The sequence below is a fragment of the Mustela putorius genome, unplaced genomic scaffold (genome assembly GCF_011764305.1).
Source record: "Mustela putorius furo isolate JIRA1106 unplaced genomic scaffold, ASM1176430v1.1 tig00000129_pilon_pilon_pilon, whole genome shotgun sequence".
Classification (NCBI taxonomy): Eukaryota; Metazoa; Chordata; class Mammalia; order Carnivora; family Mustelidae; genus Mustela; species Mustela putorius.
The window spans coordinates 51,713,745-51,731,881 of record NW_025421290.1 but is presented as its reverse complement, the minus strand read 5'-3'; the positions used below and the strand labels follow the sequence as shown (position 1 = coordinate 51,731,881).

General features: G+C 65.8%; 1 protein-coding gene across 7 annotated transcripts in view; it reads right to left on the bottom strand.

The window, feature by feature from the left end:
- The window catches only part of KIF26A (kinesin family member 26A), a 37,869-nt gene that overhangs the window by 9,478 nt on the left and 10,254 nt on the right, over positions 1 to 18,137 (bottom strand). For 4 of the 7 annotated variants that reach the window (XM_045074442.1, XM_045074445.1, XM_045074433.1 and 1 more), the window contains 3 exons: positions 16,270 to 16,722; positions 9,913 to 10,103; positions 3,078 to 3,267 (listed from right to left, as the gene is read on the bottom strand). In XM_045074442.1, the coding sequence (XP_044930377.1) occupies positions 3,078 to 3,267; positions 9,913 to 10,103; positions 16,270 to 16,722 (834 nt within the window). Of the gene's footprint in view, positions 1 to 560; positions 669 to 3,077; positions 3,268 to 9,912; positions 10,104 to 16,269; positions 16,723 to 18,137 lie in introns of all 7 variants that reach the window. The other 3 variants (XM_045074440.1, XM_045074430.1, XM_045074427.1) reach the window with 1 other exon arrangement.

Below are 18,137 nucleotides of genomic sequence, written 5' to 3'. Positions count from 1 at the left end.
CGCCCTGACACCCTGACAGCAACGTCTGACCGGAGTTACAAAGGCACACAAGGGGGATGGCCTAGGGCACCAGGGCTCTGACCCCAGAGCCAGCTAGGGAGCCCAACTCAAACCCCAGGCACGGCGGCATCCGGGGGCCGGCAGGAAAGACACACATGGTGGTCCCCAGAGGGAGAGCTCAGCTCTGACGGGGAGAGCTGGAGACAGAGGCACGGCGAGGGGGCGCAGGTCGGGGAGCACGGGGGACAGAACAGGGCCTTAGCTCGGGGCCCTGGTCAGGGGCCAAGCAGCCTCTGCTCCTGTGTGACCCTAAAATACAAAAACAGACACAAAAGTATGCCCCCCACCCCCCACCCCGTGCCGGGTCTGCAGAAGACAGGCGTCCCCATGGCTGGGCCACCAGCCCCAACACCCTCGAGGGAACAGAGGCTCAGCAGGGAGGGGGGCTGGAAGCTAGACACAAGCGCCTGGCACGCTGTGCTAGAGACACCCCAAAACCCGCATGGAGAAGAACCAGCCCAAGCTGCATCTCCTTCCCAGCCCCGGGGGCACCCCCTGACCCAGAGGAGCCCCAGGGCTCTAGGGCCCCTGTGGGGAAGGACACCAGATGCGACGTTCTGCTGAAGGACACCACTTTCCGCTCCCCGATGAAACCTTCGATTTCTCCACTACGGCATAAATCAAATTACCCGACTCATTTCAGAGCCAATATTTTTCACGGGTTTAATTGTAAGTGACAGATACATAACGCGGCGGAATTGGTTTACTGTGGGTGGTTTGCACGAGGCCCATCTCCTCCCCTTCAGCACGTGGCAAACTGACGTGCAAAATCGCTCCAGGAAGGAGGGGACGCGCTCTCGGGGGAGAAGCCTAAGAAACGCTTTCCCGCCGCACTCCCCGAACCTGGGCGAGAATCGATTCTTTTATTCCCGACGACACGAACAAAACTACTTCATTTCCAAAGGCTGCCGCCAAGCAGGCAAAAATGTGCACTTTCCGGTAATTTCTGGCGATTTTTTTTCAGCATGAACTCCCCGCCACTTCAGGAGCCAAATGGGTTGTGCGGGCTGGAGGGGGTTCCTGGGGGGCTGAGGAGGGGCTCTTGCAGCGCAGAAACGGCCCCGGTGGTGCCGGGAGCCAGCCATGAGTCCCCACGCAGGGACTCCACCCTGCGGGGAGGGGACAGGCGGCCCCCGGCAGGCCACCCCATCCTAGCTGAACGCACGGGCCATTGTCTGTAAGGATCCTCTCTTTCAGGAAATGACAGGGTCTTCGCAGGAGACAAGGCGGCTGAGTCTCTCCCCCAAATGTTCAGATATTACAAAGCAGCGCTGAATGGCTGCCAGGTAGGGAAAAAACACGTTTTGCATAAAAAAGGGCTTCCACTCCTAAGAGGTGGCCCAGGCAGCCAGGGGGGAGGGGCGCCGCTCCGCACCCACAGAAAGGATGTCTTTTTTAATACTGCGAGATGATGAATTATCTTAAGTAGCACATTAATGTCAGAAATCGAGCGTAATCTAACTTCTTTTCTGTGACAATATGAAATGCCTTTCAGGAGGCATTTCTGACTGTGACATTCGTGCAAATAACATCCAGGGAGGCGGGGGGCGGGGGGGACAGGCTGGAGGGGGGTGGGCAGCGGGTGGGCTGGTGGCCAGGGGCTCCCTGTATGGAGGGACTGGGGCAGGGGGAGGGGAGGGGGCTAGTCTACCACGTAGAAAAGGGAGGAGCTCCCAGCCCCAGAATACTTAGGTGGAGACCGGGCCCCAGGAGGAGGTGGCCCGGTGCTGGAGAAGCGCGGCCCACCCCTACCCACCCCTGCTTTCAGACAGATGGTCCAGACCTGCCAAGTGAGCAGGCCAAGGTCAGAGCCAGGCCCCAGAGCTGCTGGAGCCCTTCCCCTGCTGCCACTCTGCCCTGTCCAGCTGAGTGTGCCCACCACCGCCCAGGCACTTCCCCGGCCCAGCGGCGGGGCGGAGAGTCCCTCCTCTAGCTCCAGGGACACCGATGCCATGAGGCTTGGCCATGTAGGCTCTGAATCTCGTGAGGGCTTGGGGGTGACAGGGTGAGAAAAGGCTTCCAGAAGGAGCAGCCTGGCAGAGTCTCCACGAGACTCGGGGGTGTGGCTCAGGCCTGCGGCCCCTCAGGGTCACCAGGAGCCCAAGGCCCTGGAGGCCATTCCCAGGCAGGGTAGGGCGGGCCTGCTGGGGAGAGCCTGAACCCAGCCAACCACCTCTGCGGGGGGTTAGCCTCTGGGCGCTGGAGAGGCCGGGGGTGTGGGGTGCCGGGGTGCCAGGGTGTGGGCCCACAGTGGGCCCACCCCAACCCCCAACCACCCTCAGGGGTGTACCTTGGAGTGGCCCATGGGAGCAGCATGGGCAGAAAGTCAGGAAAAAGCTCAGGGTGTGCTTTCGGGCGGGGCCGTCCTCCTGCCCAGAGCTGTGGGGCGTGCCTCGGCCCCCCGCCCCCCATGGGCACCTCAAAACACGCTCACACAACCCACGCCCGCGGGACCCTGAGTGAGGCCAGGGTGCAGTTACAAGCGACCGGACAAAACTGGACCGGGGCCCAGACAAAAGCCTAGTCTGGGCTAAAGGCCACGGGAGCCAGGGGTCGGAGCCAGGGACCAGCCAGCCTGTTCCAAGGCAAGGCCCTTCCCTGCACCCCCCAGACCCAGTTTCCCCACCTGACCAGATGATCACACGGTGGCCTGGAGGGGTCCCATCTCTTCCCTGGAGCCCCACCTCAGGGCAGCATGCCAACAGACACAGAGTATGGGGGTCCCCAGGGGTCAGAGCCCAACCCCAGTCCCAGGGAGCCCTGGCTGTCCCACCCCAATGAGACCAGCACGAGCCCCTGGAAGCCCCACCACAGTCTCTGAGGCTCCTGTCAGGACCCGAGCTTCCAAGGTGGACCTGGGCCTCGCTCTCCCTGCCTGCAGCCCGCCTCGTCCAACCTGGGAGAAGAGCGCAGGGTCCCGCCACACCCAGCACCCCTCCCAGCACCTCCCTGGACACCCCTAGCTTCATCCCACCCCCAAGCCCCAGGGGTCACCCCCACATCAGCGGTGGGTCTACCTTTCCGATACTGCCGGGATTGTCCTTAACCTTGGAGGCGGCCCTGAGCAAGCAGGGGGGCGTGGGGGGCGGCCACAGCTGCAGGACCCCGCTGAAGTCCGTGGGGTACGGGGAGGCACTGCGGGCAGAAGGGGCCGGCGGCGGATGAGGTTTCTTGCGCTTGGAGGCCAGGCTGAGCTTCTGGGCAGCCCTGAGGACGGGAGGAGAGGGACCAGGTGGGGCTCTCGGCGCTGTCCTGGGCGCCTGCCCTGCCCCAGGTCGGCCCCACGGCCACGTCCCTGCCAGGCCAGGCGGCAGACGCCCCTCCCCTGCCCCCACCCTGCCCTGAGCGCACCTTCCTCCCACCGACCTCAATCGGCCCTGCTGCGGGGTGGGGGGCTGGCTGGAGCGTGCGAGGGTCAGCTCCTCCCAGGCTGTGCGACCCGGGCATGGTGACCTGTTCTCTGTGCCTCAGTCTCCCCACCGCTAGCACATGCTGACACGACCAGCGCAGGCGCCTGTGTGCAGCCCTGAGAAGCCAAGGCAACCAAGGAACCCTAGGCCGTGCCGGCGGCCAGGAGAAGCTCCACGAAGCCCACTTCCCCTGATCCCGTGGCCCCCAGGCCCCGACCCACCGCCCTCTCTTCTGCGGCCCTCTGGGTTCTGCCCACAATCCTCCGGCCCCACACTCAGCCTGGCACTGGAACCCGCCAGCCCCACAGCGTCCCCAGGGGACCCACAGTCCTCCCCAGACCCCGGGGTCTTCCTTGACCCCAGAGAGGCTCCCGGCGCACCTGTGAGAGGCAAGGTTCCCGAGTCCCAGGGCGCCCTCCCACACACGCGTGCCCACCACAGGCCCACCACACCCGGGGCCGTGACTCCCACGGACCCTCCTGCCAGGCTCTCCCCACCGCGGCTCCTGCAGCCGGCCAGCCATCTCTCTCTCCCGGGGCCCCAAGGGAGAGCTGGCCTGGCGGAGCACCCACCCTCCACCAAGGGCGGCCCCTTGCGCGGGGTACAGCAGGGACACAGATGGGCCGGGGCCATATTCGCACGCCACTCCCACCGCCCGGAGGGCCTGGCCTCCGTCGCCCCGTTCCCGCGGGCGGGGGCCCAAGAGAGAGATTGGGATGCGATCTGAGCCCCCGGCTGACGCCCCCACCAACACCCACCTGCACCTCTGCCCGGCTCCCTGCAGGACCCACTGCCACCCCAGAGCCCTACCTCCGAAGCACGCCCACAGCAGGGCCTGCCCACGCGGAGCCGCCCAGCCCTCAGCAAGGCTCCTGCTCCGTGGTCTTGCTCAGCTTAACTAGGAGCTGTCTTCCAAGAGCCCCTGGGGACGGCTTTCCTCCGAAGTAATTTCTGACAGGGCGGACCCGTAACAGAGCGGGGGCGGGGTGCCGGTGGGCGCCTGGGGTGGGGGTCTGCAGGTGGGGCCCACCCCAGGAGGAGCCCCAGCAACTCGGGGTGCGGGAGCCCTGAGCTGGGGTGCTTGGTCTCTCGGACCACAAGCCCGCATGAGCCCGATTCCCACCTACTTGTAAACCTCACAACCGCCTGCAAGGAAAAAACCCACCCTTGTTCCTCTGCCTGCCGGAGAGTCACCCAGCGGACCAGCGGCCCAGCGGTGACAGAGAGAGTCCCCTGGGGGCGGAATGCATGAGTGGGAGTGAGTGGAGGGCAGGAGCAGCTCTAAGAAGGCCACGGGAGCGGCCACAACCCAAACGGCCATGGGACCGACCCTGGGGGCCGTGAGGGCTGGGCAGGGGGCTGTGGGAGCCTAGGGCTCCTCCACCCTGACTGCCGCCCAGCCTCGACACCCGTCCAGGACTCCAAACACCCTGAGCTACGCCACATGGGAAGGAGCTGTAGCCCCGAGCCGGAGGATGAGCCCTCAACAGGCACCCCAGCCCCCCTGCCTCGCACTGCCCCCGGGGGTAGGACTGCCCAGGAGGGCGGAAGTCCACAGGTGCAAGCGCGGCCCAGGGAACTAAGCTGAGCCTGCGAAGGTCAACCAGGACCCAGGGACTCACTTCGTCTTCTGTAAATGGAAGTGCCATGGGGCCTGTTCCCAGGATTTGGGGAAAGGGCAGCACCAAGGGGCCGCCCAACCCCAGCATGCATGGGAGGGTGTCAGTCAGGTCCTCAAGCTGATTGGACAGACCAGCAGACGGCCTCGGCTAAGGCATGACCCCCCACCCCCGAAAGCTCCCCGCCCCGGGTCGTGCAGGGTCAGCCTGGGCCCTGCAGCGGTGTGAACGCACAACCCGAAGCCTCCAGGGGATGCAGACCTGTGGCTGATGGGCGAGGGACTGGGCGAGGCCAGAGCAACTTCGGCTGGAGCCTCCAGTCTGCAAAGGCCACGACCAAAGGGCAGAGCTTTGCCTAGTGGGTCCCACAGCAGGCCCCTCTCAAGAGCCAGGGGTCTGCAGCACAGACCTCGGCACATGCAGGCCACCCTCAGGGCCCTAGCACTGCAGCGTGGGGACATGTCCTTCCCCACTGGACACATCCCAGTCATGCCTGGACAGAGGTGGGGCCTGGCACCTTCTGAGGACCCGCCAGCCCTGGGAGTCTGGAATGTTATGGGCCAGGTGTCTCCACCCTGCAGTCTGATCTAACCCAGGGCACCCCCTCCTCCCTCCCCAGCCCTGTGGTCAGCCCCCGAGGGAGCTAAGGAGCTGTGCCCTGGCCCGCCCGGCCCTCTGGGTCCTGCTCTCACAGGCTCATCCCAGCAGGCATGACTCAAAGGCATGCGGCTGCATTAACAAGGGCCCCGGACTGCGCGCTCCCCTTTGATGGAATCCAGGCCCCTGGTAACTACTGGTACAATCCCAGCGGCTGCACCTCAGTCCATAGGTCTGGACAGGCAAGGGAGGGGGCCTCTGGGGGTCAGGCCGGCCCTTGCACCTCTGGGCCTGCAGCCTTCTGGAGGCCCAGACCTGGTTTCTGAGCAGTGAAGTCACAGGGAACAGGGGGTGGTGATTTTGGGCCTCACAGAGCACCACACCCAGGCCCAGGACAGCCTGGGGGCCCAGGGTGGGACCTGCAGGGGGAGGAGGAGCAGGAGGCGAGACTGGCAGGGGAGTGGAGGCAAGTCTGAGTGGCCGGAAAAGAAGCCAGACAAACAGCAACTTCACCCCTCAGAAGACCCTCTTCCAGGAAGCCGGCCCTGATGCCCCCACACTGGGCTTCGGCAGAACCTCTGCCTCCTGCTACTACAGGAACCAGGCCCTGTTCTGTAACACAAGACACAAGTTCCTGTGGCTGTGTCCATCCACCAGGCAGGGTCTCCCAAGGGCAGGAGTTTGACAAGCCCAAGGCAACACGGGGAGCTCAGGATGCCCTGACATGGCCTGGGGGTGTGGGTGAGCGAGAGGGCGAGTCAGTGGGCCAGTGAATGCGTAAGCGAGTGCATGGGAACACAGGTCAGTGGGTGCCTGGCTCAGCAGGTATGTGGGTCAGTGGATGTGGGGTTGCATGGAGGAGCAGGGGCGCGGGTGAGCGGGTGCAAAGAGCAGGGGTGCAGGTGAGCGGGTGCGAGGAGCAGGGGCGTGGGTGAGCGGGTGCATGGAGCAGGGGCGCGGGTGAGCGGGTGCGAGGAGGAGCAGGGGTGCGTGCGGGTGAGCATGTGCATGGAGGAGCAGGGGTGCAGGTGAGCGGGTACACGGAGCAGGGCGTGGGTGAGCGGGTGCAAAGAGCAGGGGTGCGGGTGAGCGGGTGCACGGAGCAGGGGCGCGGGTGAGCGGGTGCAGGGAGAGGCGGGTGTGCGGTGAACAGATGAACGGGAATGGAGGAATGAATGAGAGAGGCTGGGGGCCGGGCACCTCCCACGCCCCCCAGGGAGTAATTTGCCTTGTTACACACAAGAAGTGCCTCTTCCCAACCAGAAGGTGGTTTCTGGGGCAGCTGGCCTTGATGGCCAGGCCCTTTCCCATGGGAGGGTCTGGGGACTCTTCTGACTCGGAGAGCGCTGGGCGGGGCCAACCCAGAGCTGCTTAACTGGGGAGGAGGCCCCGGCCACGCCCCACCCCCAGCATCCACCCCATGGGGAACTGCCACCCACAGGTGCCAAGAGCCCCCAGATCTGCCCGCGGGGGGCCCAGAGGTGCAGGGCTGCCAAGAGGACCTAGACGGCTGACACCAGGGACCAAGGTCCCCATAGCCAGACCCCTCCTACCATGGCTGGCGTTTCTGGCAAATCCTGGGAACCTCACCCAGAGACTGAGGCTTCCTCCGTCTGAGCCCTCCCGCTCTGCGGGCCCCGGGCAGCACCCCTCTGGTTCCCCACCTCTGCTGGGTGCCGGGCTGGCCATTCCGTGGGCCAGGGGTCCAGGCAGACACCACGGAGGGGGCTCCACGGGGGCTGCACTTGGGGTGGGGGAGCAGCTGTGAGTGCAGCGGGCGGTCCCGGCACCTGAAGGAAACCTCACCCCTCCCCCTCCCGGCCCCTCCCCAGGAGACCCCAGCCATTCTTCCAAAGCCTCTACATTCAGGAATTTGGGAGGGGGTCCCCAGAAAGGTCCAAGCGACCACTAATGGAGACATCTTGGAAGAGGACAACCTGCGAGTTGGGAGCCAGAGGGCTCAGGAAGGGGTCAAGGTGACGAAATCCTCCAGAAAAAATGTAATTCTGGCCGCCCGCGCCATGTAGCCCGGCCTTCTCAGAACTCTGGTCGGGTCGGCACCCCGCACTCCTACCACAGCCGTGGCCACCATGCCCGAACGGCCCGGCAGGCCCCACTGAGGGATGCGGGTGAGGGGTGCGGGGCGCCCAGCCTCAGCCCCGCTCGGTGGCCCATGAGCGTGAACTTGGTCCTGGACACCCGGCCCCCCTGCAGCCACACTCCACCTCGCTTTCCCCACACCGGGGCGAGGAGCTCAGAGGTCATGGGAAGGCTGGAGGCCAGGTCGGGACCCGCAGGTGGTGCTCCAGGAACAAAGGGAACCCACACGCCCAACCTCACCCCGTTCTGCCTCCCCTTGGCTCCTACTCAGCCCTCCAAGTCCACCTCCATGGACTGTCCCCAGCAGCATGGACAGCACTCGGCTCTGTCCCTGCCCACGCCGTGCTGCGGTCCAAGCTGTCTCCATACACACCCATGCTGGCTGGCCAAGAGGCAGGGCGTGGGCTGAGCTCAGCTCCGTCCCTAAGGAGCCTGGCGAGGGGCAGAGGTGGGAGCACGAAGCACGCAGCCCCACGCATGCCAGAGGCCCCCATGGGTGCAGTCTCTCAGGGCTCCTGGACTAGCCCCTTCTCTGAGCCGCAGCCTCCCCCCACACCGGCTTAAGGGTCCTGCGACCCCCGCGCGCAGGCGGTCTCTGAATGCTCAGGATGGCGTTCCCCACCAGACACGCCTCCCACCCCCAGCTGGGCCCAGGACTCTTCTAGAAGCGGCTAGATTCAGGGCCGTCCAACAGGCTGGAAGTAATGGCAGCCGGCACTGCGCACGCCCCTTCGGGAAACTTGCCTCCCGCTGTCCCCAGCACTTGTTTCTATGGTAACTTCCCAAGGTCAGCAGCAGCCTTGCTCCCAGGGAGACAAAAGGCAGCCAGCACCTGCTTGGCAGGCTCGGGGTTACTAATGAGCCAGTGTGGCCCCCAGAACCGGGACCGCCAGGGCCGGTCTTCCTTCCCAGAAGGCGGAAGAGCCTCCGGCCAGTGGGAGCGCAGAGCGTGGCCACCACGGACAGCCCTGGAGACGGAGGCGAACCCCGGAGGCTCCTTCACTGCTCTGCCCTTCCCCTGCCCTTCACAGGACCCCCAAGCTGCAGGGCAGAACCCCCGCCAGCCCACAGCCAGAGCACTCACCAGCCGGAGACACAGCACCGCTCACCCCCCAGGCAAACCCACAGCCCGTGCTGATAAGGTGCCCGGCTCCCGCCGCCTCACATGATTCATGGACAAGTTTATCAGTGCCCGCCAGGGCTGCTAATGGGACAGTGACCCGCGGTTGGTCCTACCATTACCGTTCATTACCACCATTATATCCTGTAAGCCGCGGACCTCCACGCAGGGTGAGAGCTCGGTCTCCTGTCTGCAGAACCCCTGCGCCCTGCCGGGAGGGGTGACGGTCCCCGGGGACAGCGGGCGGGGAAGAGAGCCCTGCTCCCACCGCACTTCCCTCCCCCGCCACTGCCGGGCCTGCCGGGCCTGGGCTGCCCCAGCCCACATCTCCTGGACCTGGGGCCCCGGGAAACCACACCCAGGGCTCCAGTCCCATGCACCCACCAGCGCAGGACAGGACGACACGGCTCCTGGAGCTGATTGTAACCACAGCAACCGTGCCGGCCGCCAGTACCCGGCCCTCCGGAACACTCCAGGACCCCGCCCTCCAGGACACCCTCCCTAGCTCTCCCCAAAGTCCTCCATCATCCCAGGACCCTCCCGCAAGCCCTGTCCCGCCCCCGTGCTCCCGGACTGAAATCTGCAGCCCCAGCCCACACCCCAGGACACCCAGGGCTGAACCTCCTCAGACATCAAGTCGCTGCCCTTTGCCATAACTCTGAAGAAAGCACTATCTGACAGCAGAGTAAACTGAGGCACAGACGGGTTGTGAGACTTGCCCGCGGTCACCCAGCTCAGGAGGGGCAGGGACTCGATCCGCACCCTGTCTGTGGTGGCATCCCACCCCTGGGCCGAGAGGTCTCCGCTGCCCACAGCTGCTGACACAGTGCCCGGTGGCAGCGGTCCCCCCGTCCGCCCCCATCTGCCCCACCGGGCAGCAGCCAGGCCGCCCTTCTCACGGGGAAGGCCCGTGGGCCACAGGGGCCGGCAGCCGAGGTCCCTGCCCACAGTGCTCGGGGGCCCCAAGCCAGACCCAGGCCCCCCCGAGAAGCCGCAGAGGACGTACCTAATGAAGAAAGAGGCTGCCGCTGACGGGCCCGGGGAGCCCCCCGCCGGGGTGCCCGGGGCCGGGGTGACCAGCGCCGTCCTGCAGGCCCCGCTGAGGCCCCACGTCTTCGACACACCGTCAGAGCCCAAGCTGGGGGCACCGTCCCGGACAGAGTCCGCCACCGCCACGGCAGCCACCGCTGCTTCCGCCTGGCGGGAAGGAGGGAGCCCGCTGAGGAGCGCACGTGCGCTGGGGAGCCCGAGCCGCATGCCCCGGAGCCCCGGCAGACGCCCCAGGGCCCCGCGACCTGCCGGCCAGCAGGGCCCCTGCAGCAGACATGGACACGCACGCCCACCCCAGGGCCAGACTTGCCAGCCCCTCCCACATCGGGTTCCAGAAACACCGTGGGCACAGTGGTCGGGACAGATGGACGGGGAGGCCCACGCCCTCAGCCCCGGGCCAGCCACCTGCAAGTGCCCAGAGGCACGAGCCCGGAAGAAGCCACAATAAATATTTGTCACAAGCACTAACTGCCCCGTGTATGATAATGTACGATGTTCCCGTCATCTGCAATGCTACTCTGGCATTTCCAACTAATTAGCTAAAGTAAATTCTAGAAAGGGAGACAGCCCCGTAACGAAGCAGAAATGTAACTGAATGATCCCTAAGTCGGCGCCAACGAACCCGAGGTCTGGCTACACTGAGTATTGCATTCATGGGCGCTTGTTGGGCCCTGGACCCCCAGGCCAGACCTGGCCCCTGGCAGGGCAGGAGGGAAGCAGCCGGCCTCGGCCTGGCCACCCCCAGCACCATCCACTGCCCCTAGGCCACCCTGCCCCACCTCAAGGCTCCCCAGGGAACCACGCCTCGTCCCCAGGCCTCCGAGGTTCCACTCAGTCCCAGGAATTGTGGACAAGCACTGTCCTCTAGGCCCACTGGGGAGGACCAGGGTCCCCATGCTGACCAAACATGGGCCTGCCTGGTGACCCTGAGGGTGAGGAGCCCAGGCAGCAGTCACATCTGGAAGGCTCAACGTCCTTGGGGGTCTCCCAAGTGGCACGGCCAGAGCCCAGGGTGGGGCTACAGGACAAGCCACCATATCCCCAGGAGGAACATTCCAAAGGCAGTCCTGCCGCCACAGCGGAGGGTCTCACCCTGCCCGGCCTGCATCAGCACCAGCTTCCACACCCCTCCTGGGACACAGTAAAACCATGTCTGCAAAGGAAGGTACAGAGAGCCCCATACTTTCAGCTGGAGGAAAGGCACACAACACCCTCCCCAGCTCCCAGGGCTGCGGCCGTTCCCCGGGGGGTTCGAGGACAGGTCAGCAGCAGAGAAGGGTGAACCTGAAACAGCTCAGGCCCTCATCCACCACACCCTGTCCCCTGCCTTGCCTCTGCCTAGAGGGCAGGAACTCCTATGCAGCCCTCAGAACCCAGCCCAGCCGGCCCTCTCCTTCCCCAGGCCACTCCCTGCACCTGCCTTGTGTGCCCTGTCCAGGCCTCTCTGGCCCACTGACCCCGCCTCGGCTTCCTTCAGCCTGTCTAGTGCTTCCTGCACCCCACCCCCGGGAGTCATGGGGCCATGCTCAGCATCACGGTTTCCCATGCCGATGGCTTTCACGAGCACCTTTCATGTCCTCTCGCACGTACCTGGCCTCCTCCATGTCCTTGCGCTAACACCCTGCCGGCCCGTTGTAAGTGCCCCGTAAATGTGTCTCCCAGGAGCACACAGCCTAGCGGGGACGCAGACACAGGACAGACCTAGCCCACAGCTGGGAGGCGACCCCTGGACCTGAGGGAGTCGGGGCTGCTGGAACAGAGGGGATACCAGCTCACAGGGAACCTTCCAGAAGGAGGGTAAGCCAGGCCTAGACCCAGCCATCAAGAACCAGAAGCTGCTTCTCCTCCAGGGAGCTGCACGAGTAACGCGGCAGCCAGCCTCACGGACACCCCGCCGGCCCGGCCGTCTGCCTGTCCCCCCGCGCCCATCTCACACACACACACACACACACCCTGGCCTCAAACGTGGGTTCCTCCCGCACCCCCAGAAGCACCTGCTCCCTGAGAAAGAGCGGACTCGAACGAGCAGAGCGGAGGGAAGGGACTGGGACGTTCTGCCGCATCCGCGGGGACCGCTGGGGCGGGCGCTCCTCAGAGCGGGGCTGGGTTCAGAGGCTCGCCCACCCCGTGCCCACCCTGGCTCCACCCAGCCCCCGGGGTGTCTGCCATGGTGCCCAGGCCCAGCAGCCCAGGCCAGGCCGGGTCACTCTGTTCAATGAGGCACCCTGGACAGCAGGGGACCGAAGCAGGGGTAGGGTCACAGAGGGGACAGAGCCGCCGCACCATGGCCGTCCACGGCCACTCCGTCCACGTCCGGGCCAGCCCACCATCACATGCAGCCTGTCCGTCTCCAGCCAGAACGCTCTGACCCCACCCGGCGAGGGCGCAGGCCGCCCGCACTGACCTGTCTTGGGAGTCCCACAGGCGCCTCAGCTCCACCGTCCCACGAGCTGCCGAGACACGGCTCCGGCCACCGGGCTGGCCCCTGCCGATTCTGCCAGAAGCAGAAGCCGGGCATGCCAAAAGACGCCGGAGGCGGCGGGAGGGAGGGGGCGGGAGGAGCGACCACAACAGGAGGACGGAGGGGTGCGGGGGGGGGGGGCGGACGCCGAACAAAACAAGATGGAGGCAGCGGAGAAGCCACGAGAGAGAAACATGAGGAGCGGAGAGCGTGAGGCAGGCCACGCCGTGCCACGGCCCCCGGAGGCACCCAACTCCAGCCAGCACCGGCGGGGCGTGCCGGGGTTCCGGGGAGCACCGTCTGGGAAGCACCAGACTAACCCTGCTCAGGAACCATCTGGGCCCGAGCTCTGGCACGAGAAGGACCACATTTGCCTGACCCTCGGGACGAACACCTCACTGGGGGCCATCTCAAGCCGGACGGTGGGGACAGCCAAGGGGGCAGGGGGCCAGGAACAGCGAGGCCGGGGTCGTGCAGACGCTCTCAACCCGGCGCGGGGCACTGGCGGTTCACTGGGCGAAGCCAGCTGCCTCTCAGAGCCCCGCCTGATCACAGACAGGGCCTCGGGCCAAGGACGTCCTGACCCCGGCAAGCGCCTTGTCCCACCCCCACCTCCCGTCACAGAAGCAGTTTCCCCGCAGCACGTGGAGGAGGAGGCTGTCGGGTCCGACGTCCATTCCACAGTGGGTAAACCGCGGCCCAGAGCGAGGGCACCAGCAATGGGCCAGCTCAGAGACGGGCCAGAGCCCTCTACCTTCTGCCAGTCACACTCCTGAGGCCGGGCGGACACCCACCTGAGACCCCGCCGGGGACGGCTGGGACAAGGGGAGGCAAGCAGGCTGCTACAGGGGCCAGCGACACCTGCTCCCAGGCCCCCACCAAAATGACCTCACCTCCTGTCTGTACATCAAAGACATGTGCAGCACCTCCTCCAGGAAGCCCTCCAGCTTCCCCATCCAGGCCGGGCCTCCACGGCCCCACATCCACGGAGCACCACTGGACACTGGGGAGGTGGAATGAGCCAGAAAGGGCCAAGCTCTGGGCTCCCAGACGAGGGAGGCGGGCTTTGGTTTTGACCACAGCTGTGGCTAGCTCTCCAGATGGCCACGCCCCCGACCTGACCCCACACAGGCCACAGGGCAGGCTCCTCCCAGCCACAGCACCCAGAATGTTCCAGGCCCTCAGAGCCTTGGTTCCCTGCCCCCCTCCAAAGACGATCCCTGCCACCATCTGCCTCCTCCCCACACACTAGATCGGAGGGCTGCTGCCCGGCGCTCCCAGCTAGCCCGACCGGTGTCGCGCCCCGGGCTGCAGATGGGCCGTGGGAGACCCTCACCGCACACCCTCCAGGAGCATTCCCTCGCGACGGTTGAACATTCCAGAGCCACCTCTAGCAATCGATGCCCCAGTTCCGGGGAAATCTCATCTGAATCCTAAAGTTCTATTATGCGTCTAATCATCTCCCCACTGATCGCCAGCGCGGTCGTCTAAGGATAAATCCATTCTCGCCCGCCCCGAACGCGATCGATGTGGACGTAAAACAGAGAAAAGCTTCAATGGCCACGTTTTAGAACGTGCTGGCTGTTGGCGGGGCTGCCCGGCCAGAGGCCAGCGACACCCGCCTCCGAGGCCCAAGGAGGCATAAAGCCTGCCCACGTAAAGCCGGCTGCGCAGAGCTTCCTTGCTCCCACTGGCAGCTCCTGTCCCTCCTCCCCTCCTGGGCACTCTCACCGGGAAGGCCAACCGCCCTCTCCGCCCAGCACTCCAGGCCCCAGTAAGACAAGCATTCGGCTCCCTCCCCAGGGAAGGATTCCTCTGGCTATTGCCAGTGGCCCCCATAGTCCCTAGGCACCTGACCACACCTCATGCTGGGCCGCCATCTCTGCTTCCCACCGGGCCCAGCTCAATGTCACTTCCTCCAGGAAGCCACCCGGCTCTCCTGAGCTTCCCCGTCAGCTCAGTGCTGCCCCCCAGCACATGCCGCCCGGGCAGCTCAGCTCTCAGGCCAGGAGGCACCGTGCGCGCTTGGTGGGGGCTGGCTGCCTCTTCCTCCCTCACCCCAGGACTCCACAAAGGCGGAGTCAGAAGCAGCCAGACCACACCCGGGGGCCATCTGCACACCAACCAGAAGCTGGTTCAAGACCCGAAGTTCTTCCCTGAGCCCCTGTGCCCCCCATCCCCAAGCTGCCAAGGGCCAGAGAGGCCCCAAGGACAGAGTGCCCTCTGGAGGACTGGCCCCAGCAATGGGCCGCAGGATCCAGCTTCCAGCAAGGGCAAGATCTCTCCGAAGGCTGTGCTGGACGTACTGATGTTGACCTGGCCCTGGACTTAGAAGGGCCCACGAGCCCAGGGCGGGGACAGGGCAGGGTCTGTCCTGCTTCAGGACTGTATGTGACCTTATCCCAGCAGCTGGGGACCCTCCCTATGCCTCCATCTGCCCAGCCCCATGGGGCACAGGGCCCATAGGGAAGGCTTACCGCTGCTCTACTTCGGAGACACTCACTGGGCAGCCTGTGCAGCCAGCTCTGCTGTGACTGGAGAACAACTTGCTTTCATACTCAGCCACGGTCTCGGCCTCTGGCTCCAGAGGAGGGCGACACCGGTGGAAGTCGGGGTGCTTCTCCATGTATCCGCACACACCATCGCAGCCTGTCCCAGGCCCCCAACCTCTCTTCCACCTTCCCTGCTCCCCGTCACAGCCCTCCCTCCTGACAAGGCTCACACCTCCAGGAAGGCCTCAGGCTTCACACCTCCAGGGAGGCCTCAGGCTTCACACCTCTGGGCCTCCACACAGAGGGTTCCTTCTGCTTAGAAGGTCCTTCCTACTTGTTTGCCTGATGAACCCTGTGCTGGCCTGTCAGTCTCAGTCCGCTAAAAGGGTGGGAACCGCCGAAGGCACAGACCTTCAGGAGAAGGTATCCCCTGAGGCTCGGGCAAAGCAGCCTTCCCAGGGCGGCCCCCAAGACAGTGAGCTCACGTATGACCCAAACCAGCTCCCCCAGTGCCCCAGGAGAATCCCCCTCCCAACTCCTATCCTGGATAGTTTCTGCTTGATGAAAAACTGGGGGCATGGCAGTCACTGGGAGAAACCACCAGAAGCCCAGCCCTGTGACCGGTGGGAATGCAGCTGGCCCCAGCTCCGCCCTCCAAGGCCGGCCAGCTTCATCCCAACCCACGCAAGTGACACCGGCCCAGAGCTTTGCCGGAGGACACATGGTCCGAGTCCACGGCAACCACAGCACCCACTGGTGCCCAGAGCTGGTCCCACGGAGGCCGTGCCCCCTGGTGTGGGCAGTGATCTGGTGCACCCGAGAGCCTCTGTGGGGGCCACTCTGCAGCCAACTGAAAAGAGGTGTCTCCTGAGAGGCCACGGGAGCAGACACAGACCTCCCCCACCACCTACACTCCGAGCTCTGCCCGCTGAGCCACAGCCTCGGGGGCACCTGGCATGGCAGCCGCTGGAGATCCCCCCTCACAAGGAGATGCTCCCCTGCCACTCACCCTGAGAAGGAGGGTCTGACCTGTCCCGGGAGCCCTCCCGCCAGCCCACGGCACCACACGTGCCCTCAGAAGCAGGGGCAGCCCATACCCGTCCCGGCCATGCCCGCAGGAGCCTCATGAAGGGAGAGCACCGGGGGCACGGGAGGACTCTGCCCGCGGGGACCCCGCCGGCCGGCTGGATGCGGCCTCCCCCCATGTGCTCGGCTCCTTGACGCAGCGGGGAGCCGCTGAGCCTGCGCAGTACGGGCCATGCAGAGACGTGGACGGGACCCCCAGGAGGGAGCCCAGAGTCGGACCCCGCGGCCCGGTGGCCTCAGGAGGCCAGCCACCCACCCAGCCGCGTGGACTCACCAGGCAGGATGGCGGCAGGAAGCTGTTGACCCTTGAGACGCTCCACATGCCCTCCAGGCACTGCTGAGCCTGGATGGTGACTGTGCTCAGGGCTCCGCCCAGGCCAGCCGGGGCCACCGACACCTGGACGCTGGGCCCAGAGGGCCAGGCCAGCCCCTTCCTCTTGTCCGGCCCCGCCCGGCCCGGCTGCCTCCCCGGCGGGCCCGCAGGCACGGACGCATCCCGCAGGCTGGTCCCGGAGCCGGGGCTGGAGGGCACGAGGCCCGGGCCTCCATGGGGGGCGTCGGGGGCGTCACGGCTGGCGGGAGCCTGCAGCAGCCGCAGGGCCTCCCGCGTCAGCTGGGTCAGGTGCGTGGCGCAGACGTCACAGCGGCGCTCGGCCTCCGGGCGGCAGGCGGGCAGGACCCCGGGGGCCGGCAGCTTGTCGAGGAGCAACGCAGAGAGGCAAGGGTCCTGGGGAGGGAGCAAGGAACAGAGCGGTCAGTGCCCCGGGACCCTGCCCCTGGGGCCTCACCTCCACAGCACAGGCCGCTGTGCCACCCTGGGCACAGCTGGGGCCGCTGTATCACCCCAACTGATGAATGAGCCCCCAACGGATTCGTCTGCACGAGCCCAGCAGGAAAATAATTATCGGAGCTTCACAGGGAGGCCAGCGGCGCCCCGACAGCTCCCGGCCTCCCCCGCCCTCATTACCACACTCGCTCCGGGCTAACGAGGCTTCGGCACGCTGCCCCCCGGCCAAGAGCCAGGCCACCGGGAGCCCGGGCCAGGGGGTTAAAAAGCAGCCAGGAGGCCAGCAGAAAGCAGCGCCAGACCACCCCCCACAGACTTGATGTGGGCAGTTGGCACCCCGGGGCCCCCGCAAGTGAGAGCGACGTCCGTCCAGAGCCACAAGGGGCCCCCTGGCTTACAGCCCTGCTCCAGCCCTGCTCTTTCCCTGCTGGAAAGAGAAGTGCGGTCCCAGGCTCACCCCTCCCACAGAAGTCACCAGGGACACCGGGAGGGGTGAGGACGGACACACCGGGGCTCGCTGGCAAGGAGGCAGGAGGCTCTGTGCCCAGCCCACGCTCGACCACAGGCAGGGACGTGGTCCCCGGGGCCTGTGTGGCATGGTGACTGCCACTGCGGCCCTGTTCCCCCCACTGTGCACTGCACGAGGGGCACACATGGCTGTCTCTGTGAGCCTGATGCCCAGAAAGGGTGAAGGACAGGAGCCAGGGCAGCCCAGAGCCTGGAGGTCAGGGAGGGCTTCCGGGAAGAGGTGACACCTCTGGAAGGAAGAGGAAGAGAGAGCCAATCCTCAGAAGGATCCTCACTGGAAAAACGCTATCAAGAGTCCTAGTCCCAGGGCTCATGCCCTGTCCCTCAACTACCCCACCAGGCTCTGATGGGGCTCCTCCCTGGGGCAGCCCCGTGGGGATCAGGCTCTAAGCCAAGGCCAGCCCCTCCTCCTCCTCCCCTCCCCTGGGAGGTAAGGCCCAGCCCAGGGCAGCCCCTTGACAAAGCACTGGCCCAGCCCAGCGGTGGCCATGACCGCCCAGGACTTTCCCAGGGCTCTCCAGAGAACCAACCTCAAATGCAGGGCTACGTCTTCACTGTGCCCAGCTGGGCCACTCAGCTGGACCTCAAGCTGCCCCCTCCCTGACCCCAGCAGGGGCCTGCGACAACTTCCCAGGGCTGGAGCCTTCCCCTACCTGGCCCCAGGCCGCTCCCTACAGCTTCCCCCAATACACCCATTACTCAGAAGAGGAAACTGAGGCCACCATCCCACCAGGTGCATCTCATTCACCCCAGCCAGGCTCCCCAGCCCTGAACTGTGGCCCGCCCAACCCCGTGCACAGACCCTGGGGACCAGCTATGGGGGGTGG